Source organism: Homalodisca vitripennis, chromosome 8 (genome assembly GCF_021130785.1).
Source record: "Homalodisca vitripennis isolate AUS2020 chromosome 8, UT_GWSS_2.1, whole genome shotgun sequence".
In the NCBI taxonomy this organism is placed as follows: domain Eukaryota; kingdom Metazoa; phylum Arthropoda; class Insecta; order Hemiptera; family Cicadellidae; genus Homalodisca; species Homalodisca vitripennis.
In genome coordinates this window covers 114371241-114398189 of record NC_060214.1, presented here as the reverse complement: position 1 = coordinate 114398189, position 26949 = coordinate 114371241, and the positions used below count along the sequence as shown (strand labels likewise).

General features: G+C 38.1%; 1 protein-coding gene across 1 annotated transcript in view; it reads right to left on the bottom strand.

Moving 5' to 3' along the window:
* Positions 1-5305: 5305 nt before the first annotated feature.
* The window catches only part of LOC124367933 (melanopsin-like), a 52407-nt gene continuing 30763 nt past the window's right edge, over positions 5306-26949 (bottom strand). Inside the window, exons 2-4 of the mRNA XM_046825142.1 lie at positions 15760-16005; positions 13264-13473; positions 5306-12390 (exon numbers count right to left, since the gene is read on the bottom strand). Coding sequence (XP_046681098.1) covers positions 10855-12390; positions 13264-13473; positions 15760-16005 — 1992 coding nt within the window. The 3' untranslated portion in view covers positions 5306-10854. The remainder of the gene's footprint in view (positions 12391-13263; positions 13474-15759; positions 16006-26949) is intronic.

The window sequence follows — 26949 nt, the reverse complement described above, 5'->3', positions numbered from 1 at the left end:
GATCACACACGTCACGTGGTATGGTGTTAACCTCAACAATCCGATCTCTTACCTCTATGAGATACAAGAGACTACAGATAGAGACACCAAAGGAAGAAGTCACAAATATAAAAGTCTAGTGATAAAGGAGGCCACTCCACATTTTGTGTCGTTGGTACTATCCAAGTTGGTTACTGAAATGGGGTCCCTGATAGGAGTCACTGATAAAAGGTTCAACCTCTTCCCTTCATCATAGCCCGAAGGAAATGTGTTGGGTGTATGTGATATATTGGAGGAACGTGTGTATGAATTATTGTGCTCGTGTGTGGTGTTCCGTTTGTTGTACTCGTATATGTGACCTTCCAATGTCAAATCTCACTACGTATACTTTCGAAAGAGTTTGTTTAAGAAACATCCATCACAGGGGAACGATACTCTTTTTTCCATGGACTCATTATCGATTTGTATTTTCCTGCTTCAAAGTCTAAATCACATCAATAATTCACCTTTTAAAAATGGAGATTTGACAAAAGTTTATGTCTTTGGGTCCAATATTGGATGAATGCTCATTACATGAAATATAAAGATTAATCCTCCTTGCCAGATCTCAAAAGCACATTTTACAAAGTCGCCTGATCAATATTAATACATGAAACTGTTCACACTAAAACACAAAAACAGAGCGGCAACTCTCTATATTACCGCTCCAGAGTTTTTCTGAGAAGAAATTATTGTGCAACGGCATTAGACTATTCTTCTCTCTGCTGGATTCACTGAAGACTGAGATAATCTCAGGGTTGCGAGGGTTGAAGAATCAATTTAGTCTGTTTTTGAACGGATGCTGCGTTAACCGTTACGACATTGTTGACATATCGATACTGTTTTATTTATATCATTGTGTAATTCAGTGCTCTCTATTTTATTAACTATAAGGCATTGTCTTGTAACTAGTACCTTCTTTAAAATATAGTGAAAGTCTAAATATCATATATTAGCTCATTTATTTAACTGTATTTTACTGGCTGAATAGTGTTGTTTATTAGCTATTCTCGCGTTTTAAAACTTTCTTACATATTTATATTTAAAAACATATAATCATGCCATGCCTTTTAAGATTCTATTTTTATATATTTACGTATTTAAATAAAGTTTTAATAAGGCACGATTTTGAAATTACTGTAACCAATTATTTTCCAATTTAGATATAGTTGCACTGCTATACGGCAGTTAAATTTCCATATAGGTACTATGACCACTATGAGTTTGGAATACTCAATTTATAAAAAACTAAAAAGCATGGAACATCCTTTTTTTCTATTTCTATTCCATCCTGCAGTTTTTTCTATGCTTTCAGTACAATGAGGGTAGTCTTTATTTAGAAGTTATTTAGAACTTATCAGATCACAAAATATTAGAGAGTTTACCGTCTATATGTGGTTATTTATTTTTCGTAGCCAAAATTATTTTTGAAGGACACCTTCGAGTATTTATGCATACTGAATATCATAAATATAAACACTTATATTGAAGGATGAAAACACAATCAACTGTAAGGAATTTCCAGAAATATGATGTGTTAAATAGCAGCTTCTTATTTACAACTTATTAGATTACTAATTGACGCGTCAGATTTAGGGGCAAAACTTCATAACCTACAATATTAAGTAAGAAGAAACGTATTATCTCAGAATGTAATAATTTATTTTATACATAACAATATTATTTTCATATTTTTTTACTGCCAGGCTATACTTTTAAAAATATAACGTAACGTTTCAAGGCTTGAATTCTACACTCTTCGTCAAGTGAGAAGGAAATTAGTAAATATATGTTTACTTATGGCGTACATAATGTTCTGCCACATAAAATGGAAGAAAATAAGAGAACGAAACTGCTGGATTTTAGGCAGTATTCGGGTATTTTTAATTTTTGACGTGACAACGTCTTAAATTAGGTTGCGGCTCGGAGTCACTCATGAAAAAGTGTAACGCCCGGTAACGTTACGATGCCCGTCCAGTGGGTTCGCCGCACGGGATCCGCACGGGATAAAGCAGATAACTGTGGGTCCGCCGCACGGGATAAAGCAGATAACTATGTTTATTCGTGAAAATGTGGAGTGCTTAGATTCGTCATTTACAACAACTACAACAATAAAGGTAAATAATTGTACACTGATATTTCATTATCGTAAACTATGATTGATTGATTAATTGTTAGATTGACACAAAAGTTGAGAAACTGAGTTTATAGGTTATGTCATACTATTGACAAATGTTGATAGTGTTAAGTAAATTATTAGTTTAAATCACTCTGCAATCAATCGTAATTCAGTCGATTGAGAAGAAACAGCGCGTATTGCTAGTCAAACATTTAAAATAACAAATTATAACCTCTAACCTGTCATAACAGTGCGACCAAACAAACGAACTAAACCGACCAATCACCACGCGCGGAGTTAGAATTTAACTGTGTTTAGCAAGAATTTCAAATTCCAATTTTAGTAAATGTTTTAATCAACTTTACCATGTACAATAACAAATTTTAATTAATTTCAAATTATGTACAATGTTTTAGTAAACAAAATATATTTCTATAGTTAAAATTTGTGCAATTCTTATTTTCATTCAATTCCTTGTTCCTATTGTGCAATTTAATAATATTCATATCAATAAATATTCTACCGAGAAAAAGACGTTGTCACGTAAAATCTTCGCCCGTAAAACCGACTTTACAGGCAACCATAATTTTTTCTCGTATTTTCTTTTTTTATTTTTATTGGCAGCATATTGCCGCACGTCGCAACTTATAAGTACACGTATATGTACTAAATCGCTTCTCACCTGACGAAGAGGATAGATTTAAATCCTTGAAACGTTGTTTTATAAATTTTGTAACATATAACGATGAAACATGCTTGAAATCCAATTACCCTTCTAAGCCTTCCATCATCAATAACAAACTTTACACAAAGTATAGTTGGATGATACATCTAGCTGACGTCATTAGGACAGATACATTTGTATCAGAAGTATGCTAAAATATCTACTTCTAACCTGAACTACATTCTATAACTAGACCCGATTGCTCACCGTAACCAGATGTTACTCGGTGTTCAGTGTTGTATTACAGCTAGTTACGATGTTCCGTGCCAAGTAAGCCAAGATAATTAGTAAGCGGAGAACACTTAAGGGTCCGAGATATTCCCACATCACACTTTCCTCTTAACTCTCCCATCTCCTCGCTCTCTCACTTAGCCATTCTTTCTCATTCACATAAATACCAACCTGCACGAGTGTGGAACCTTTCATTTTGCACCAATAGAAAAATGTTGTAATCAAATTAAACGGGGATTGAAATGATGAAAAGAGTCTGTATTTCCAATACGTCGAAAGCAACTGAGCCGATATGTTTTCCCTTACACAAATGTCGATGATTGATGATTTCAAACCCATCTAAACCCCTCACTCATTCCACTCTTTGCAATCCCCGTGACGATCTGTCAAGATACAGATCTTGTATATTCCGTTCATTGAGTAGTTAAGATGAGACTCCCAAAAGAGACATAATATTGCCTCAGTAGAACCTTTAATGGTGTTAACAATGTCTGGAACAATTGAGTGTTCATTCTATGAGTTTCATACCCATTCGTTAAATAATAAATATAAATTAACGATACACAGTAACAACACCTGGAATTGAGAACTAAAAATGCTTTATGTATAATACAACGTTTTGTATTTTGTATTTACAGTTATCAAGTCAAATATACCTAAGCCAAAAATTTAAAAAAAACCTTTTTTCCCCAAGAAAATCCAAACATATTTCATGTTTTTCCTAACACTTTTCATGTTAGAGTTCAGTAAATGCTGTTCTATTATTCCAGGACAGGTCGCAGCCTAAAACTAGAAGGGTTCAACTTATTCTGTTGTGTACCAACAAATCAGCACTAATGTTGAAAACGTTTACGTATTCCGGGTTCAAATTCGTCACTGAACCCGGAATAACATGTCTGTTTTGAGAACAGCAGTCTAGATGCTCATTTGCAAGTTAGTTACGTGTGCATTAGATGACAAAGCAACCTGTCAAATAATATCAAACACAAACTAAGGTATTCATGCTTTGACGAGCAAGGGCGAAGTCAGTGATGGAACAGCAAGTTTGGAGTCGAACGCTAAGTGAAGAGGAAAGCTAAAGTTATGGTTGATGCTGTCGGATGCCAATTATAACTTACCATTTGTCTGCAGCGTTTTATGTTGTGGTTTACAAACAAACTTGCCTTCTTCAGCAGGGAACAGTTATTGACACTGACAGACGATTTTTGAATTAAGGAAGAACCGTAGAATTACCGCACCCTTATGAAGTGTCAACATTGTACAAGTAACGTAGTTATGTTGGAAAGGGTTGATTTAATGTGATTGTTAAGTATACCTCCAGTTCACCTTCCTCTTAGTGCAGAGTCTGAAATCTGATGCTGTCACAGACTTGGCTCCTGAAATCAGAGCAGATGCTGGTCTGAAGAGATCCAAAAAAAGTTAGGCGATGAAGAAGCTCGAAATAAACTGTTTAAATCGTTTCGACATAAGAGACTACAAAATATAGTATAATCTAGTTGAAAAGGCATTCTCATTGTCTCTTCTGTGCAAAAAATCAAATAATTAAGAATAAAAAGAACATCCTAAATCTTACTAGAGGATCCCTATGAAAAGTTTAATTGATTTTTGGACAAGATTAAGCTAAATAAAAAGTACATTGAAAAAAAACCAAGGAATATCTTGAATTAGCGTTAACGATTTTATTTACACTATAAGAAGTCGTTACTAAATCATTGGTACAACAAAAATTATGAGTGTTGTTCTTGTTATAAGCTTCTTGTAATGTGTAAGAAGAACAAATTTCATTAAATCTTCTACATAGGAGAAGTATTGTCATCGTGCTTACATTTAGTACAAAATGTCTTTCTCTTCTCACCAATTTTTCCCAGTGACAAAATAGACGCTAAAAATTCAGCTGTGTTATGGAAGATATACAAGTACTTGTACTTCAAAGTTGACTTTGATGTTTGTTTTAAGAACACATTATGGTTTCAATATGTTTAAATTCCTCAAAACATCAAATGCACCAAGTTGAATTGACTTTAAAAGGTTTTACAGTCATTTTAATCGTTAATGATCTTTTAACCGGTATTTTAACTTTTATACTAATTATTGGGAAACAGTCAAAGAAATATTCGAGGTCACTCTTGATTATTTTTTAACAGCGAAGGGGAAATTCTCTTATTGTCAACGCATTAACCAAGTGTCATGCAGGAGGGTGAAATAAAAACACATTTTAAGGAAAATAACAACAAAATTTTACTTTAAAATATAACATTTAACTGAGTTACATCCTATTTACAAACAGCGGTACAGCGGATATCGCTACAACAACTGTACACTTAATTTGAGATCATACAACATGGAAACATACATACAACAGACAGACTGACAGACAAATATTGCTTGGGATATGGTAGGGAATCAACACACTGACAATTCCGTGGAGTCAAAAACACGTTTCTGTGAAATTTACGATAATTTTAATAAATATTTCTATTTGTTCATTAAATAAGGCATTGTGAAATTGTAGTAACCACAAAACTTAACAGTTTTGTTTTATTTTTGGGCAAAACAACCTTGAAACTCCTCTAAGGACAAAACTACATTATCCCTTTTCTTATTAAACACTCAACATGATAGGCCTCTTCTATAGTAAACAATCATTTGTCTCCCTAGGACTCATAACGGTCATTCTTTAAAAAATTAGAAAATGGAACTTTGAATTAGAACATTTTAAAACAGCGTAATTTTTTGTGTTTAGATAATGAAATCTGAGAACTTCTATTCGTGTTTTAATACATATACTTCTGTGTGTCCTTGTTGGAGAGCACAGGCAAGACTAAGGCAAAGAGTGGGTAGGATTGTCATAGTAAGCTAAACTTGTATCCGAACCCATAAGTATTCCATAAAATACCTACAATATCTTTATGAGAGTTGACTACAGTATGTTCAAAAATTCAACTGTAAATGCTAATCTCTTTTAAAACATTCACTTTATAATGAATAATATAAGCTATATGTGTATTTCTGCATAGATTGTCTTGCACATAAACGGTCATCCTGTTCTTAGAAATATAATTTAGTAAGTAAATATATATGTATAGGATTGAAATTTATTTTTACTATAAACAAATAATTTATTTTTAACTTTTCTTAATAAAAGTACTGCAAGCGAGAGGGTAACCAAAAGAAACCAAGGTATCACTGCAGGGGCGGAGCTTATTTAGTACGTATTTCTCCCGCTAGGCGAAAAAACTGCTCTGCCAGTTCAGTGCTACTTGTGTCGTTGACCTGACTGGTTCTGTTCGTCTCCTGCTATTATTTTTTTTCCATACCTGTTTCTTCCTGCCTTTGTACTATATGTTGGCGAGTTTAAGGAAACAATGTACATTTGAGAATTTTGCTTATTGTTGACTAAAAATGGTACTAAAATAGTTTAAATCAGCTGTTACATAAGACGAGTGGATATCTTGTGTTTAAAATGTAGGTTATATGAAAACCTCGTTCTGGACGACCAGGCGAAAAGAAAAAAAGTCCATGCGGATTTTTTCCACAAGGTTCAAACTTTTTATTTGGAAATTGAAAACAAAATTGTGCAACAGTGTTCGTTAATAAGACCTGATTCATGGAGGACTTATACTGTAGGTGTCATAAGATAGGAAATAACATTAAGTTGTTATGAATTAGTATTGTAGCTTTTAAAATAACTTTGATTTCTTTTGAGTACCTCCCTCGTATTTATATAATTCAGTTAAATCCATACAGTCCATTATTAGTCATGAAATTTACTAAACTGTCTTTACAGAAACCAATAAAAAACTATTATTCACATAAAAACATCTTCTTTCACTTTGCATAAGTTAACAATCAAAATTGGTTTCATTTATGGTCTACTTCTAGCTTACAACACCTTGAAGCACTAACATATCCTTTTATTCAACATATTAAAAATAATTAATTTTGTTATAAATGCGGTTTGGACTGCTCGCGCATGTATCAGCAACGTTGAAACACATTTAATTGACTAGGAAACATGAATATGACGACAGAGTTACATTAGGTCAGTTAGGAACATTCAAGGTACATCAATAGAGTAACCAGGTCAATACTGAGTGGCTGCAATGCAACTAGAAGTACTGTAGTACTGTAGAAGTACTAAGAGTTGTATGTCTGGCAAGATTTCAGCTTCTGTAATACTTACATTGGCTATGTGACGCCATTCAACTGATCTGCGCAAGTGTTATTGTACAGATCAGTGTAACAAAACAGAATTTGTAAAGCTTCCCAGATATACAGGACATACAATACTGTTGTTTTATACACACTATAACTAACATACATTTTCTAACCGTCTTGAACGTTGGCCCAGCCATTTGTATAACACTGTACAAATAGTGTGTAACAATAATAGAACTCCTTTCTTGTTGAGCATGATATCTGGACAGTTGTAAAGTGTTCTTTACTTTGTAAATCACGTAAAAATGTATAGCCTACTTGTGTTACTTTTGTTACCACCTACTTTTAAACTTGAGTACCTAAGAATTCCGAGGAAATTAAGTGTTCGATTAATATTTTAGTATTCATCAGAGTTTTTTTAAATTTGTGTATTATTATTTGGCTAAAGCATAAATCCAACGCGTTGAGAGACAGTTATCTAACGGTCTAAAGATCTTTACATCTGCAAGAATTTGCTTAAGTATTTGAAATAGGCACAACTATTTGTTGGACAGTAAAACTGTCTAGGGTAAACAGATCCGTACCGCCAGCGGTCTCGCGACCAGTTTTGGAAATAAATATTATTCAGATGATATGTATAGAAAATAGATCGTATAGGCTAAGTTTAAAAAACAAAAAAAAAAATACTTTTATTATTTTTTAACACAATCACTAACTCTCCTTTCAACTGACATATTAAAAAATAACAAATTTTTTTTACAAATTATATAACATTTCTATATTATTTTTAATATATTACTTTTACGTTTTTACTACAGTTTGATTCGTATTTTATTACCTTAAGCAAATCTCAATTTACTTCCAGTCGTTGCAGTTATCAAGGTATCATACTCAAGAAGCTTGCTCTGCGAAGGTATAAATCTAATATCTCATTCATAAAAAAATCATTACTAAATATTACAGTTAGCAGCTAACACATTCATCTCCGGTATACTAATTAATATATTGTTTTACTCGTGTAGTTAAACTAACATGTTCATCGTAACCATATTACTTTGTGAATACATATCTTTGCTTTCTAAACCCATAGTAATAATATATTACTTATCATTACACATGAATAATAAAGTAATTCATTGACCCATGTAAAGTGAATTGTTGAATTTAAAATAATTTATCTTTTCACACATTAGAATTGTCTGCTAAACTTTAGAAACAATATTAAAAAGTGATTTTTTCAAAAGATATGAATGAGAGAACTCCTCGTAAGCATTTACAATTATTCTAGTAGTGCCAGAAAAGTAGGTAAAAATAAATCTAAATATAAATAGTAAATCATATAAAGCTTAAATAATTTAAAATACAAATTAGAACACAAAATAACTTTAAGCAACATATACATTCCATTCATAATCTAATAGAATATGTAAATGAAAACCAGTATATTTCGATACATTTTAATAAGCTAACTTATTAGGTTGAGGAGGGTTAAATGCTAGTTCTGGTAGGCTGAAACGTACGATGAGTTCAGCACAAATTTGTAAATTTTTGCCTTTGCGAATTTTTAATATCTACTGACGAATTACTATGGACCCAAAAACGATTCTTCTTATTACAAAGGGAATGTTCACTTTGAATCATTTCTCCCTAACGTACTGCGTTATGGGGAAAAGGATGTCCATCCTTTTGTATGATAAATCTTTATAGAAAGGACCTACCACGAATCCTATAATTTGGAACAAATGTTCTTCTATTCTCAAAGAAGAACGCTACTGAATATGACGTCAAAAGTTCAAAGGGCAATCCATCTTTCTATCCATCAATTTACCCATAAGTGCGTAACTCTGCACAGAAAGATCGTAGAGACACAAAACTTGGTAAATATGTGCCTCTTGGTCCAAAGAAGAACGCTATTGAATTTAAGGTCAAAAAGTCAAAGGGCAATCCATCTGTCTGTCTATCAATTTACCCATAAATGTGTAACTCTGCATAGAAAGATCGTAGAGACTCAAAACTTGGTTAATATGTGCCTCTTGGTCCAAAGAAGAACGCTATTGAATTTAAGGTCAAAAGTTCAAAGGGCAATCCATCTGCCTGTCTATCAATTTACCCATAAGTGTGTAACTCTGTGTGTAACTTGGTTAATATGTACCTCTTGGTCCAAAGAAGAACGCCATTGAATTTAAGGTCAAAAAGTCAAAAGGCAATCCATCTCTCTGTCTATCAATTTACCCATAAGTGCGTAACTTTGCACAGAAAGATCGCAGAGACACAAAATTTGGTAAATAGGTGCTTCTTGGTCCAAAGAAGAACGCTATTGAATTTAAGGTCAAATTGTCAAAGGGCAATCCACCTGTCTGTATGTCAATTTACCCATAAGTGTGTAACTCTGCACAGAAAGATCGCAGAGACACAAAACTTGGTAAATCGGTGCTTCTTGGTCCAAAGAAGAACGCTATTGAATTTAAGGGTAAAAGGTCAAAGGGCAATCCATCTGTCTCTCTCTGCCCACCCTTCTAGCTGTTTTGATTGAAAAGCCCTAGAAACCTGAATTTTGTGAAAGAAAATTCTCTTATTCCAAAGATATGTAGTTTATGGTCAACAACTGGAAGGGTAGTCCAGTCGTCTGTATACCCGAATTACTTATTTCGTTACGTTAGGTCGGCTCCTTCAATAAACTGTGGTATTGGTTTATTTATTGTGGTAGTTGTCTAATTGTTGTAGTACCATATTGATCATATACATTACTTCAATTCAGTGCATTGAAATAATTTTTTTGCTCTCTGCACATTCTTCAACATTAAAACGTATTTCAATTTCAAAAGTCTTACTTTTTTCATTATGAAAATGAAAACTATATACTCGCCTCAAAATAAACTTAATAACTCCAAAAGCAACACTATTGAGAGAGCAACTAAGATATCTTAATGTAAGTGACAATTAAAAAGAAATATAATAATTTTGAAATCTTTACAAAATCGAGATGTTCAGTCAAATGATATTCTAATCACAAGAAATCTTCTGCGACAATCGATGAATTACACTTACTTCTGTGGCACTAAGTTCACCATTGATTCTTTAAGAAAATTATTTTGTTGTATTTCCATTGTAACATTATATTATGGGCATATAAAAAAATCAATAAATAATGGCTGTTATTACAATTACTTTGCAATATAATTATTTATTATCATTGTTCTTGAGCACTCTAAAGCTTTCAAACTTTATATCGGCCTGTAAATTGGTTCAATCATAAAATAAATGCAATTTAAGCGTTGGGGTAAAAAAAATTAAAATATCTGACAAACATACGTCAGTGAAGGTCTGTACAAATATTTTATACCCAAATGGCCTTTGGCTTTCACAGTAGGTTTTGCACTGAATATCAACATGGTTCTAAAAGTGCCACATATGAACAATTGTGTTAGTTATACCAAGCCAAACTTCAGACAACAACATAGTCTACTATTTTACAGATTAAGTTGCAAAAATCCACCGGCTGGTTGAAACATTGAGGAACAAATCACCACCAGAAAATGGCTATAAACACCAAAAGCCCTTAAACATAATTTGTATGAGACGCGTCTCTAGGCACCCATTCCCACTAGGAGCCGGATGTGTCATGGAGGCCCGTGAAGCTACAAGATGTCCTTAGGACTCTCTGGGCCGGGGGAGAGTCCTCATCCGATATCGTGCCTGATAGCGGCAACTTGTGGAGCTTCCTGTTACTGGCACAAGGCCACGACTGCAGGACACTACTGTCGGTTTTAGGCTCACTGTTGTTCATCGCACTGTCACTGTCATCACTGCTGCAAGATTGCTTCAGCGGGACGTGTTGAGGCGAGCCTTTCATCCAGACTATGCTGTCACCTCCATCACTTGCATTTCCGTCATCAGGGGACAGCAGACCGCTAGAGCGGGGGAATCCTTTCAGACCTTCTTGGTCCTCATTGGAGGAAACACTGCTTCCACCCGGCGAGGGCAAGTCCTTTTGGTAAAAGTCGTCCAGAAATGCTACGTTGTTTTTACTCTTCCTCCACTTTCTGTCACAAATCAGTGTGGTGGCGGAGACGGAATGTTTCTTGCCCAGGTCGGCCTTCCGGTTGGGAGTTCCGGGCGAGCTGGGCGTTTTAGGCTCAGATTCTTCGGAGAAAGCCCTCGTTATGAGGATACGAGGTGATCGTCTAGTTTGAGGAACACTGGGGGTATTGTCTTTGAGGTTGAACCGGATATTCCCGGCTCCCAGGACTCGTTGTACGAATAAGCTGGTGTTGCTAACGCTGGATTTGAGCACGGGACGAATTATTCCAGGGCTTTTAGAATCGTCCTCAGTGTTTTTAGTGCTGGCTATAGCGATTCTGAAGGATCTGATTAGCTCTTCATTCCTCAACTTGTCCTGCTCACTGTGAGGGACTTGGAGAGTGCTGAAGCTGGCGGCGTGTTGAGGACGTATTGACTGGTTGCGCTTCAGAGTGTCGCCTTCCATGTCGGACCCCACGAACGTGAGGCCCAGACCCGAGGTAGACACAGGTCTCCAGGACAACTCAGATGATATCCTAGTCATCTTCGACTTTGGAGAGGACTGCGCAGATCTGTTCGAGTCTATGAAGGCCTCGGAGAGTCTTCTCTGTAAAAGCGATCCTGTAGGTCGTGTCAGAATCCCTAAAGGTGTCAAAGACGGCCTCCGCGATCCACAGGCAGAAGGGGTTCTAGCTTGGATCTCGTGGTTGATCTCGACTTTAGACATCTGCTTTCTCCAGTAGTTCTGAAAGGACTTCCTCAACACCTTGCTTTTGATTCCGTACAAGAGACCGTTCACGGGAGGGGAGCACGTGAGCAGGGTCGACGCTAGGGTGATCAGATGAGGATGCACTCTGGTGTAGAAATCCTTCCCGACGAGGAATGTGCTCGCGGATGATTCCCACACTATGACACCGTAGTACGGAAAGTAGAGGACGAAGAAGGAACCGAGTAGTTGTAGCACGGTGGATACCGCACTGCGACCTCGGAACTTGCTGGTCAGGCCTCCTGGGAGGAAAAATGGATTCCTTTGGTGTGTGATCGTCACCTGGGCCGATAGTGTCACCTCAAAAATGGCGCTGGCGATGCGGTGTCGATGATAACGGGCGATCATCAATACCTAAAAAGAATACTCATATATTTTAGAAACTTGAAAAGGAGATACAAACGTTATTAAAATGTGTTTTAATTGAGTAACGTTAAATAAGAAAAGTACGATCTAAGACTTTGAATAAAATTCAAGATGCAACCTTTTGGATTACGACTTTTAGATACACACTTATTTATCGGATACCATGGAGATTTCGTTATATTTTTCCATTTGTGGTTGAATTTTACCCGATTTTTTAAACCCTACTTTCCTAAAAACGCAAATAGCAACAATTTTGTTCCAAACCTATCTACAACTAACGGTACCGCCATTAGGGTTAACAAATTATGTTTATTAAACTCAGTACAGAAACAATTTCCTAAATAGCTCAAACTCAAAAAAAATAGTTTTGGGGTGTATCAAATCAGTAGAAAATTTAAAGCATCTTAACAGTTTCTTAACAGTTAACTCCATAATGAAAATGCTATATAAGATAAAGAAAATGCCTATATACAGATCTTGTCTGTTTTACAAATGATAAGTTATAGTGCGTTGCAGAGAAGGTAAAATTAACATAACTAGCAGCATTAGACCGTCCATGATCAAGTGAGAACATAGAGTTACATATATGTTAATTTGTCTTGGACTTTCTGATCTTTTTTATCATATTTGCAAATAATTTTGACTCCCTGTAACAACAGTCTTACCATTTAAACTCGACTGATTCTAAAAAATTTCCAATTAGGGTCTAATTGATAACCATCGTTTTGAAACTTTAAAATGTAAATCAGGTCTTATTAAAAAAAATAAGTATAGAAAATAACTATGCTTGAAATAAATACGGTTATGATATCCATATCCATACAAGGAGAATATAGTATATATAGTGTAGAACTACCCCACCTTAAGGTTGCAGCCGAGGATAAGGGCTGCAGGTAGCAGAAGAGTGAATGTGGTGTAGACGGCGTAGTACCATAGAGCCGCGTGTCCCGCTGTGAAGTCCGGTGCACAGCCGGCGAGCGCTGTGTGGTAGCTGTAGGGTGCGACTCGAAACAGTGGAGGGATGCACAGAAGAAGTGCCAATAACCATGTGGCAGCGAGCCCTATTGTGACCTGTGGATAACAGACAGTAGGATAAACGTCCACTGATCCTCAGTGCTCCCAAGCTGTTCATAAAACAATCCTTAATTTAAAATACACCCATTTTTTAGACTCTCCCAATTCCTCAAGCCCTTAAACATTTGTGTCCATGAAGCCCAAAAATATGTACACATTTATGACACGCTCTTCTTGACTTTTTTCCAACCTTCCTCTTGAGTATTAAAGATTCTAACTAATCGGCGTTCCACAGGGTAGCTGATGGTACATTAGCAGTTTCTTCTGGTAAAAGAACTGTAAATACAGATAATTAAACTTTAAAGGGTGACATAAGAAATGTAAAGGGTGTACATTAAGCCCTGATATGCCTGAAAAATTCCAAACTGTTTGAGATATCGATATAAAATCTTCACCATATCTATTAAAATACTCTTTTGGACTTTTTACAGGGTAAAAATCCCCCCCCCTTTAAATTGTATAATGGGGGATTACTTCAAAATTTTAAAATTGTAACCCTGTCATGTGTGACATGTCATTTGAAAGGTAAATGCAAAAGAAACTAAATGGTATTGAAAAAACATCTCTACGAGGATCTTAGCAAAAGTTATGGGCAAACAACCCCTTACATATAGGGGTGTAAATTAGGTCCTGATGCGCCTGGTATCCCAATATCCAAAGGTATTGGGATATCAATGTATAACCTTCACCATACTAATTAAATGACTTTTTTGGATTTTTTTATGGTAAACGAAATTTTACCCCCCTGTGAAAAGGGAGGTACAAGGGGGGAAATTTACATTTTCAAATTGCAACCCATATCTTGCAACATGTCATATTTTTCTGTTCCAGATTTATGTCCGTTTTTAACGCGCAAGATTCATGTTTTTAATTTCTACTTTAGCTTGTTTATCACCATTTTATATAATTTCCTGATTCTATAACTTAAATTAATAGGCTCAAATTCTAAATAAGACAGGAGATACTGAATCTCAGATATTGTGTATTAATGTGTAACACAAATACTAAAGCATGTTCGAACCCAAAGACTATTATTATTTATCACCATACTTGTTAGTTTTATTATAATTTTGTGCGTATCAAAAACTATTAGTCTGTTGTTTATTTGTATTTGTGTACTCGATGACATATCAGGTATAGATACGAGGAAGCTGGAAATAATGAGGTCCCCATTTAAATTATTAGTATGTGTTTTTCTGTTTAATACTCCCATAACAATCTATAAAATTAAAGAAAAAATTGAAAAATGAGATGAAATGGAAAAACAGTGGCTTTGAACGATGCAAAGAAATATTCGTATATTTGGGATATACTGAAGTATATAATTTCATTTTGAACAGAGAATGTGGAAGTCTCTGGAGATACTTAAGTTTTAAAACATAGCAGATAACATTTACAAATTTTATACAATGTTATAAGGCTATGCTGTCTTAGCTATATTTTATGCAGTAACAATCTGACGCCTGAGTTTAGGGGATGGCCCGTAGGGTGTCAAGGTAATCTTTAATAAAATGCAAGGTGATTAAGTATATAATTTAAATTTAAATTATTATTAGAAATGCTGCAATACACACTCCAAAAGCCTTACTCATTACAAAGTAACGTTTTAAGAATCACCTTATTAAAACATATTCACCTTAGGTATGAACTGAAAGTGGTATATTTTATAATTTCAATATTTTAATTTACTTTTGTAATAATATTTAAAATTCCAATGACACTCACTATGGCCCGTCCTACAAACGTAGGCATATGATGTTTCTTAAAAAAAAAAAAATTGTTAAGATGGCGTATAGTACTGTGAAGTTATAGGTAAACCGCTTACAAAAAGACACTATGCGCTTTTAGTTCACGCAGGGTGGGGTAATATACCCCTCCGCCGCTGTGATGCCGCCCTTTGCCAGTATCCCCACCACTGCTCGGCACTCGCCCGCTTGCTCTATCCCCTGACCTGGCCACTGCCACTTAGCGGCTAATTTCACACTAAAACGTAAGCTCACCGGATGCGTCTATAGCTACATTACTCTGTTAAAATAATATATTACTCTTTTATATGCCTACACACAAAATACAATATACTTAAAGAATAGTTATAGTGTAAACAAAATGGTGCGAGCGAGACAAGATCTACCCAGCTGATAAAACAGAGACATTGAGATGTTTGTCCCACTCCCCGCCACTGGAGGAGGCCCCTCCTGCGCGTGGCTGCTCAGATATTTGCTTCTGCGCAGGTTTCTTTGCGAGCGGTTTATCTATAGTACATGTTACACACTCTTCTTGTACCTTCTTGGGGCTGACGAGAGCCCCATAATGGAGGGGGGCAGATATAGCGTAGTAGCGATCACAGTTGAGCCCACAGACTGTCCACAGAGCCACGGGGTGGAGTAGGGTGAACAGGAACCCGTGGAGAGTGCAGGGCATGGTCCACCCCCGCAGCAGCGAGGGAGCGGAGAATACGAGGAACATGGAGCAGAGCAGGGAGTCCACCACTCCTAGGTGGAGCAGCAGCAGATTGTTGGCTGTGTGGATCTGGAACACGAGGCACAGTAGTAATATGAGACAAGTGGCATAGTCCACCCCGGCAGTAGCGAGGGAGCGAAGAATACGAGGAACATAGAGCAGAGCAGGGAGTCCACCACTCCTAGGTGGAGCAGCAGCAGATTGTTGGCTGTGGGGATCTGGAACACGAGGCACAGTAGTAATATGATACAAGTGGCATAGTCCACCCCCGCAGTAGCGAGGGAGCGGAGAATACGAGGAACATAGAGCAGAGCAGGGAGTTCACCACTCCTAGGTGGAGCAGCAGCAGATTGTTGGCTGTGTGGATTTGGAACATGAGGCACAGTAGTAACCCCAACATAGCAGTAGTAAATGATTGGGTGTGTGTGTCCATACCATGTGAGAATATAGTGCAATGGTGCTTATTATATATATATAATATAAATTCTACCAATGCTGAAAGGTTGGAACAAATAAAGAACTAATTTAATTTTAGTAGCTCAGTTATCAAAATGGAATGGAACATAAAAACCATAACACATGAAATTCCAACTGTTCCACAATCAAAGAGTTAAATAAAGTAAATATGTCTTATTTTACCAGGCGAAGTTAGGGCTAAGAAGCCCTCTCTAACACTTAACCTGGGGACCAATGGTTTAAAGGTTACTTCCCAACCACCATCAACAGCCGGGCAGGCGGACTGCTTGCATGGACTGGATCACTCAGGGGTCACCCACCCAAGCAGCAGCTACGCTTGAAGTTGCTTGATCTGGTTATCTTGCTATAACCACCGTACTTACTACATTGCACCATTAGCAACATTCACTTTTCTTATTAGTCGGATAATGCAGAAACATATAATTCCTCAACTTCTGGTGTGGATCTGTAGACATATTTTTCACCGCGACGGTAAGAGCAGGAGCAAAACCAAATTTACACTTATATAAACGAAATTACCGGTTTTTCAGACTCATTAGAATTAGTTATATACAATAAAATGACATCATTGCAAATTTATTTGAATATAAAACAGTTCAATTTCTTTACATTTTTTTTAAATTTAATTATTTAGTAACCTAAAAGTCCTGTAGTTGTTTTTGAAACATCAATTTATTTTTAACATTTTTATCTTTTCAATAATATTGTCGAGTGTATGTAGGTACCGTTTACTGTATCAAAAGGGTTAAAAACACTGTACACTGAACACGTTCACGACGACGTGTTCCTCATCGGGTACACGTGATCTTTCACAACTGCCGTCGTGTAACCCGATCAGGTACACACAGGGCTAAATAAAGCGCGTCGTGCACCCGATGTAGTACACGTTGCTATGCAAAAATTAATTTTTAGGTACTCCTTGGATTACATGGAGAACAATATATAAAAAATATTGAAATAATTTTTTGTGCGAAATTGCGAAGCCTATATACATTTCTCGTTATACTTAGAAGTTTAACGTAAACAACTCGGTTGCGGTTTTTGCCGTTATTATTAATAAGTTCGACAACAAATATAAAAGTCCAGAAAAGCCGTTATCTTGAACGTATTAACTCTTTACTTAGGAAGTAACCATTTAGATGATGCGTTGTCCTAACTAATCATGTTGTCACACACTCACTCTTCTCTATATACTGTCAGTCATTTAGATAAAAGGATAGAGAATCGCCACTTTAAATGACCCTTTTGATATCCTTTCATTTTTACCTAGATCAAAACTAGAACGGTTGATGATCGATTTCCATCTTAGTAGAAAGTCACCCATCGATTTAAAGAAAAGCTAGATTGCGTGCTTATACTATTATATATGAATTATGAGTTTAGATTAAGTTTACCTTGCTCTTAATGCAGCATTCGGAATTTGACGTTGTTATACACTTGACTCCTGGGATCTGGAGTCATGTTCGTCTGAAGAAATCCAAATTACACCTAGGTTACAATACATTTTGTATTCTAGGTGTCCCTGGTGTCTAAGCGATGTTCAGAGTTCATTTGAGTCTGTTATTCGCCGACTTTTTATGGATATTTTTAGAAGGACTGATTCAATTTGAATATTAAATTAACCTTCATTTCAACTTCCACTTAGTGCAGTGTCGGAGATCTAACACTGAAACTCCTAGAACTCTTCAGATGAACGTGGATTCCAATTTCTAGGAGTAAAGTTTGTGAAATTGTTAGAATTAAGATGCTGCATTAAAAAAATCTGAAATGGCGCTAAAATCAGTATTAACATATAAAGTATCCAAAATAAACCAAATCTAACGTGATCTAATTTATCCTAACCAAAATCTAACCTAATCCAACACATCCTAACCTAACACAGGCTCGTTGGTTACCCACTGCACAAACATTAGCAAAATTGGCATTTTCAATCTTAAAAAAATTAAATTTCGCCTTTTTCAAAAACCAAAAATATATAAATAACAAAACAGCAAATTGGTATGTCCAAAACTCGTAGAGAATATTAAATTTTGGAAAAATAGGAACGCTCTCTGAATGTCATGGGTAATTAAACGTTACATAGTAGATAAAAACTTGATAAAATTTGTTTTTTAACATGGTACATACAATAAGTGTTTATACTTAATATACACGGACGATTTTACTAACCAAAAGATTTTAAACACTTTGATAAATTGTAGCAGGAGTATTAATTAATAGCAGCCGGAGGTTTTTTGTATTTCCCGTTCTTTGTATATCCCACTGGATGATAAATAATGACACTAACTGAAAGAACATAGAAAGCAGTGTCATTCATACTATACAAACATTTATACTTTTTGCGAACTTTTATTGGAATGTTATAGATTAATTAATAATTCATTTGTCCTTTCCTATCTTTATGGCACTCACCGTAACGTTTGGCTAATTAATAAACATTCCAAAACATTGCTTCGTTTGGTTCACATGTTTCACACGTATTTAATTTTTAATATGTCCACAATAATTCATAATGTGCTTTAATTAGTTGACACTCTTATAGTTAGTCATAGAAGAATAGCAGTATGTCGTAACCACTTATAGCCGAAGTAAATGTTTTAAGTGTAACAATACGAAACTTCAAGAGCTCATTTGATAATATGGAAGTGTTAAATAAAGTGATGCTATGTAAATAGAGAAATTTGTACCATTTTTATTACTTTATTACCATATATAACAATAAAAGGTTGCTGAAGCTCTCTAATTCTTTGTCTATAATTTTAAGTCAGGGTTTGAGTTAGTAACTTTGGAATTCTCTGTCAAACATCCTTTTTCTTGTAAATATTACCCTTGGTTCGTAAAATTATCAAGATATGTACCCTTTAGTTAGTATTGAATGTGACAAAATAGTAGGTTTAAAGGTTTTGATATTATTAGTACAAACAAAACCATTCAATTCAAATATACTGTTGCAATAATATATTTTAAATGTTAAGTATATTTCAGAACCATAACAGGTTATAACAGTAAATCACGAAATAGAACACAAAAAACGTTTAGGTACGGCAGTTTTAAATTGGCATCACTGTTAGTGAACAATGACGTCAAAACCAGCTGATTGTCAATACAGTGTTACCAACTGACTGGGTGATGCAGGCGTCAATCACCTGTGTTTGTCTTTACACATCATTGGAGCTTTTGTCTTCCTCGAATAAACAATGACCACGGATTGTAGGGTTTCATGCATGACTAACCCTTCATTTATGTAAACATGTAGGCTATGTATTGTTAAAGCAAACACAACAAATAAGTAAACATTGAAAAAAGTAAAGTAAGATTACGTTTATTTTATTGTAACATAATTGAAAATATGTGACCGATTTAGTTGGCTGAGTATGCGGTCTGGACAGGGTAACCTATGTGAAATATTGATAGTGCCTCTTTAGATTATACTACGAAAATATCAATACTAGACTAACTAAAATACACAGTGCTAACACTCTGAGTTCCACATGAAGACTTATGAGTGATGTATCGTTCAGTCACTCAGGTGAATGAGAGATACCGATCACAGTGTTCATGAAGACTTAGGAGTGATGTATCGTACGGTCACTCAGGTGAATGAGAGATACCGATCACAGTGTTCATGAAGACTTAGGAGTGATGTATCGTACGGTCACTCAAGTGAATGAGAGATACCGATCACAGTGTTCATGAAGACTTAGGAGTGATGTATTGTACGGTCACTCAGGTGAATGAGAGATACCGACCACAGTGTTCATGAAGACTTAGGAGTGATGTATCGTACGGTCACTCAGGTAAATGAGAGATACCGATCACAGTGTTCATGAAGACTTAGGAGTGATGTATCGTACGGTCACTCAGGTGAATGAGAGATACCGATCACAGTGTTCATGAAGACTTAGGAGTGATGTATCGTTCGGTCACTCAGGTGAATGAGAGATACCGACCACAGTGTTCATGAAGACTTAGGAGTCATGTATCGTCCAGTCACTCAGGTGAATGAGAGATACCGACCACAGTGTTCATGAAGACTTAGGAGTGATGTATCGTTCGGTCACTCAGGTGAATGAGAGATACCGACCACAGTGTTCATGAAGACTTAGGAGTGATGTATCGTTCGGTCACTCAGGTGAATGAGAGATACCGACCACAGTGTTCATGAAGACTTAGGACTGATGTATCGTTCAGTCACTCAGGTGAATGAGAGATACCGACCACAGTGTTCATGAAGACTTAGGAGTGATGTATCGTACGGTCACTCAGGTGAATGAGAGATACCGATCACAGTGTTCATGAAGACTTAGGAGTGATGTATCGTACGGTCACTCAGGTGAATGAGAGATACCGACCACAGTGTTCATGAAGACTTAGGAGTGATGTATCGTTCAGTCACTCAGGTGAATGAGAGATACCGACCACAGTGTTCATGAAGACTTAGGAGTGATGTATCGTTCGGTCACTCAGGTGAATGAGAGATACCGATCACAGTGTTCATGAAGACTTAGGAGTGATGTATCGTTCGGTCACTCAGGTGAACGAGTCATCCCGACCACAGTGTTCATGAAGACTTAGGAGTGATGTATCGTTCAGTCACTCAGGTGAATGAGAGATACCGACCACAGTGTTCATGAAGACTTAGGAGTGATGTATCGTTCGGTCACTCAGGTGAATGAGAGATACCGACCACAGTGTTCATGAAGACTTAGGAGTGATGTATCGTTCGGTCACTCAGGTGAATGAGAGATACCGATCACAGTGTTCATGAAGACTTAGGAGTGATGTATCGTTCGGTCACTCAGGTGAATGAGAGATACCGACCACAGTGTTCATGAAGACTTAGGAGTGATGTATCGTTCGGTCACTCAGGTGAATGAGAGATACCGATCACAGTGTTCATGAAGACTTAGGAGTGATGTATCGTTCGGTCACTCAGGTGAATGAGAGATACCGACCACAGTGTTCATGAAGACTTAGGAGTGATGTATCGTTCGGTCACTCAGGTGAATGAGAGATCCCGATCACAGTGTTCATGAAGACTTAGGAGTGATGTATCGTTCAGGTCACTCAGGTGAATGAGAGATACCGATCACAGTGTTCATGAAGACTTAGGAGTGATGTATCGTTCGGTCACTCAGGTGAATGAGAGATACCGACCACAGTGTTCATGAAGACTTAGGAGTGATGTATCGTTCGGTCACTCAGGTGAATGAGAGATACCGACCACAGTGTTCATGAAGACTTAGGAGTGATGTATCGTACGGTCACTCAGGTGAATGAGAGATACCGATCACAGTGTTCATGAAGACTTAGGAGTGATGTATCGTTCGGTCACTCAGGTGAACGAGTCATCCCGACCACAGTGTTCATGAAGACTTAGGAGTGATGTATCGTACGGTCACTCAGGTGAACGAGTGATCCCGACCACAGTGTTCATGAAGACTTAGGAGTATGTATCGTTCGGTCACTCAGGGGAATGAGAGATACCGACCACAGTGTTCATGAAGACTTAGGAGTCATGTATCGTTCGGTCACGCAGGTGAAAGAGATCCCAAACACAGTGTTTAGGAAGACTTACGAGTCATGTATCGTTCAGTCACTCAGGTGAATGAGATCCCGATCACAGTGTTTAGGAAGACTTAGGAGTGATGTATCGTTCAGTCACTCAGGTGAATTAGAGATACCGATCACAGTGTTCATGAAGACTTAGGAGTGATGTATCGTTCGGTCACTCAGGTGAATGAGAGATACCGATCACAGTGTTCATGAAGACTTAGGAGTGATGTATCGTTCGGTCACTCAGGTGAATGAGAGATACCGATCACAGTGTTCATGAAGACTTAGGAGTCATGTATCGTTCGGTCACTCAGGTGAACGAGTCATCCCGACCACAGTGTTCATGAAGACTTAGGAGTGATGTGTCGTACGGTCACTCAGGTGAATGAGATCCCGATCACAGTGTTTAGGAAGACTTAGGAGTGATGTATCGTTCAGTCACTCAGGTGAATGAGAGATACCGATCACAGTGTTCATGAAGACTTAGGAGTGATGTATCGTTCGGTCACTCAGGTGAGAGATCCGATCACAGTGTTCATGAAGACTTAGGAGTCATGTATCGTTCGGTCACTCACTCAGGTGAACGAGTCATCCCGATCACAGTGTTCATGAAGACTTAGGAGTGATGTATCGTCGTACGGTCACTCAGGTGAATGAGATCCCGATCACAGTGTTCATGAAGACTTAGGAGTGATGTATCGTTCGGTCACTCAGGTGAACGAGAGATACCGATCACAGTGTTCATGAAGACTTAGGAGTGATGTATCGTTCGGTCACTCAGGTGAATGAGAGATACCGACACAGTGTTCATGAAGACTTAGGAGTGATGTATCGTTCAGGTCACTCAGGTGAATGAGAGATACCGATCACAGTGTTCATGAAGACTTAGGAGTGATGTATCGTTCGGTCACTCAGGTGAACGAGTCATCCCGATCCACAGTGTTTAGGAAGACTTAGGAGTGATGTATCGTTCAGTCACTCAGGTGAATGAGAGATACCGACCTCAGTGTTTAGGAAGACTTAGGAGTGATGTATCGTTCAGACACTCAGGTGAATGAGAGATACCGACCACAGTGTTTAGGAAGACTTAGGAGTGATGTATCGTTCAGTCACTCAGATGAATGAGAGATACCGACCAAAGTGTTCATGAAGACTTAGGAGTGATGTATCGTTCAGTCACTCAGGTGAATGAGAGATACCGACCAAAGTGTTCATGAAGACTTAGGAGTGATGTATCGTTCGGTCACTCTGGTGAACGAGTCATCCCGACCACAGTGTTTAGGAAGACTTAGGAGTGATGTATCGTTCAGTCACTCAGGTGAATGAGAGATACCGACCACAGTGTTTAGGAAGACTTAGGAGTGATGTATAGTTCAGTCACTCAGGTGAATGAGAGATACCGACCACAGTGTTTAGGAAGACTTAGGAGTGATGTATAGTTCAGTCACTCAGGTGAATGAGAGATACCGACCTCAGTGTTTAGGAAGACTTAGGAGTGATGTATCGTTCAGTCACTCAGGTGAATGAGAGATACCGACCACAGTGTTCATGAAGATTAAGGAGTCATGTATCGTTCGGTCACGCAGGTGAAAGAGATCCCGATCACAGTGTTTAGGAAGACTTACGAGTCATGTATCGTTCGGTCACTCAGGTGAATGAGAGATACCGACCACAGTGTTCATGAAGACTTAGGAGTGATGTATCGTTCAGTCACTCAGGTGAATGAGAGATACCGACCACAGTGTTCATGACAACTTAGGAGTGATGTATCGTTCGGTCACTCAGGTGAATGAGAGATACCGATCACAGTGTTCATGAAGACTTAGGAGTGATGTATCGTACGGTCACTCAGGTGAATGAGAGATACCGACCACAGTGTTCATGAAGACTTAGGAGTGATGTATCGTACGGTCACTCAGGTGAATGAGAGATACCGATCACAGTGTTCATGAAGACTTAGGAGTGATGTATCGTACGGTCACTCAGGTGAATGAGAGATACCGACCACAGTGTTCATGAAGACTTAGGAGTGATGTATCGTTCAGTCACTCAGGTGAATGAGAGATACCGACCACAGTGTTCATGAAGACTTAGGAGTGATGTATCGTTCGGTCACTCAGGTGAATGAGAGATACCGACCACAGTGTTCATGAAGACTTAGGAGTGATGTATCGTTCGGTCACTCAGGTGAATGAGAGATACCGATCACAGTGTTCATGAAGACTTAGGAGTGATGTATCGTTCAGTCACTCAGGCGAATGAGAGATACCGACTACAGTGTTCATGAAGACTTAGGAGTGATGTATCGTTCAGTCACTCAGGTGAATGAGAGATACCGATCACAGTGTTCATGAAGACTTAGGAGTGATGTATCGTTCGGTCACTCAGGTGAATGAGAGATACCGACCACAGTGTTCATGAAGACTTAGGAGTGATGTATCGTACGGTCACTCAGGTGAATGAGAGATACCGATCACAGTGTTCATGAAGACTTAGGAGTGATGTATCGTACGGTCACTCTGGTGAACGAGTCATCCCGACCACAGTGTTCATGAAGACTTAGGAGTATGTATCGTTCGGTCACTCAGGTGAACGAGTCATCCCGACCACAGTGTTCATGAAGACTTAGGAGTGATGTATCGTTCGGTCACTCAGGTGAATGAGAGATACCGATCACATTGTTCATGAAGACTTAGGAGTCATGTATCGTTCGGTCACTCAGGTGAACGAGTCATCCCGACCACAGTGTTCATGAAGACTTAGGAGTGATGTATCGTTCAGTCACTCAGGTGAATGAGAGATACCGATCACAGTGTTCATGAAGACTTAGGAGTCATGTATCGTTCGGTCACTCAGGTGAACGAGTCATCCCGACCACAGTGTTCATGAAGACTTAGGAGTGATGTGTCGTACGGTCACTCAGGTGAATGAGAGATACCGATCACAGTGTTCATGAAGACTTAGGAGTCATGTATCGTTCGGTCACTCAGGTGAACGAGTCATCCCGACCACAGTGTTCATGAAGACTTAGGAGTGATGTATCGTTCGGTCACTCAGGTAAATGAGAGATACCGATCACAGTGTTCATGAAGACTTATGAGTCATGTATCGTTCGGTCACTCAGGTGAACGAGTCATCCCGACCACAGTGTTCATGAAGACTTAGGAGTGATGTGTCGTACGGTCACTCAGGTGAATGAGATCCCGATCACAGTGTTTAGGAAGACTTAGGAGTGATGTATCGTTCAGTCACTCAGGTGAATGAGAGATACCGACCTCAGTGTTTAAGAAGACTTAGGAGTGATGTATCGTTCAGTCACTCAGGTGAATGAGAGATACCGACCACAGTGTTCATGAAGACTTAGGAGTGATGTATCGTTCGGTCACTCTGGTGAACGAGTCATCCCGACCACAGTGTTTAGGAAGACTTAGGAGTGATGTATCATTCAGTCACTCAGGTGAATGAGAGATACCGATCACAGTGTTCATGAAGACTTAGGAGTCATGTATCGTTCGGTCACTCAGGTGAACGAGTCATCCCGACCACAGTGTTCATGAAGACTTAGGAGTGATGTGTCGTACGGTCACTCAGGTGAATGAGATCCCGATCACAGTGTTTAGGAAGACTTAGGAGTGATGTATCGTTCAGTCACTCAGGTGAATGAGAGATACCGACCACAGTGTTCATGAAGACTTAGGATCATGTATCGTTCGGTCACGCAGGTGAAAGAGATCCCGAGTACAGTGTTTAGGAAGACTTACGAGTCATGTATCGTTCAGTCACTCAGGTGAATGAGATCCCGATCACAGTGTTTAGGAAGACTTAGGAGTGATGTATCGTTCAGTCACTCAGGTGAATGAGAGATACCGATCACAGTTTTCATGAAGACTTAGGAGTGATGTATCGTTCGGTCACTCAGGTGAATGAGAGATACCGATCACAGTGTTCATGAAGACTTAGGAGTGATGTATCGTTCGGTCACTCAGGTGAATGAGAGATACCGATCACAGTGTTCATGAAGACTTAGGAGTCATGTATCGTTCGGTCACTCAGGTGAACGAGTCATCCCGACCACAGTGTTTATGAAGACTTAGGAGTGATGTGTCGTACGGTCACTCAGGTGAATGAGATCCCGATCACAGTGTTTAGGAAGACTTAGGAGTGATGTATCGTTCAGTCACTCAGGTGAATGAGAGATACCGATCACAGTGTTCATGAAGACTTAGGAGTGATGTATCGTTCGGTCACTCAGGTGAATGAGAGATACCGATCACAGTGTTCATGAAGACTTAGGAGTCATGTATCGTTCGGTCACTCAGGTGAACGAGTCATCCCGACCACAGTGTTCATGAAGACTTAGGAGTGATGTGTCGTACGGTCACTCAGGTGAATGAGATCCCGATTACAGTGTTTAGGAAGACTTAGGAGTGATGTATCGTTCAGTCACTCAGGTGAATGAGAGATACCGATCACAGTATGTAGGAAGACTTAGGAGTGATGTATCGTTCAGTCACTCAGGTGAATGAGAGATACCGACCTCAGTGTTTAGGAAGACTTAGGAGTGATGTATCGTTCAGTCACTCAGGTGAATGAGAGATACCGACCACAGTGTTCATGAAGACTTAGGAGTGATGTATTGTTCGGTCACTCTGGTGAACGAGTCATCCCGACCACAGTGTTTAGGAAGACTTAGAAGTGATGTATCGTTCAGTCACTCAGGTGAATGAGAGATACCGACCTCAGTGTTTAGGAAGACTTAGGAGTGATGTATCGTTCAGTCACTCAGGTGAATGAGAGATACCGACGTCAGTGTTTAGGAAGACTTAGGAGTGATGTATCGTTCAGTCACTCAGGTGAATGAGAGATACCGACCACAGTGTTTAGGAAGACTTAGGAGTGATGTATCGTTCAGTCACTCAGGTGAATGAGAGATACCGATCACAGTGTTCATGAAGACTTAGGAGTGATGTGTCGTACGGT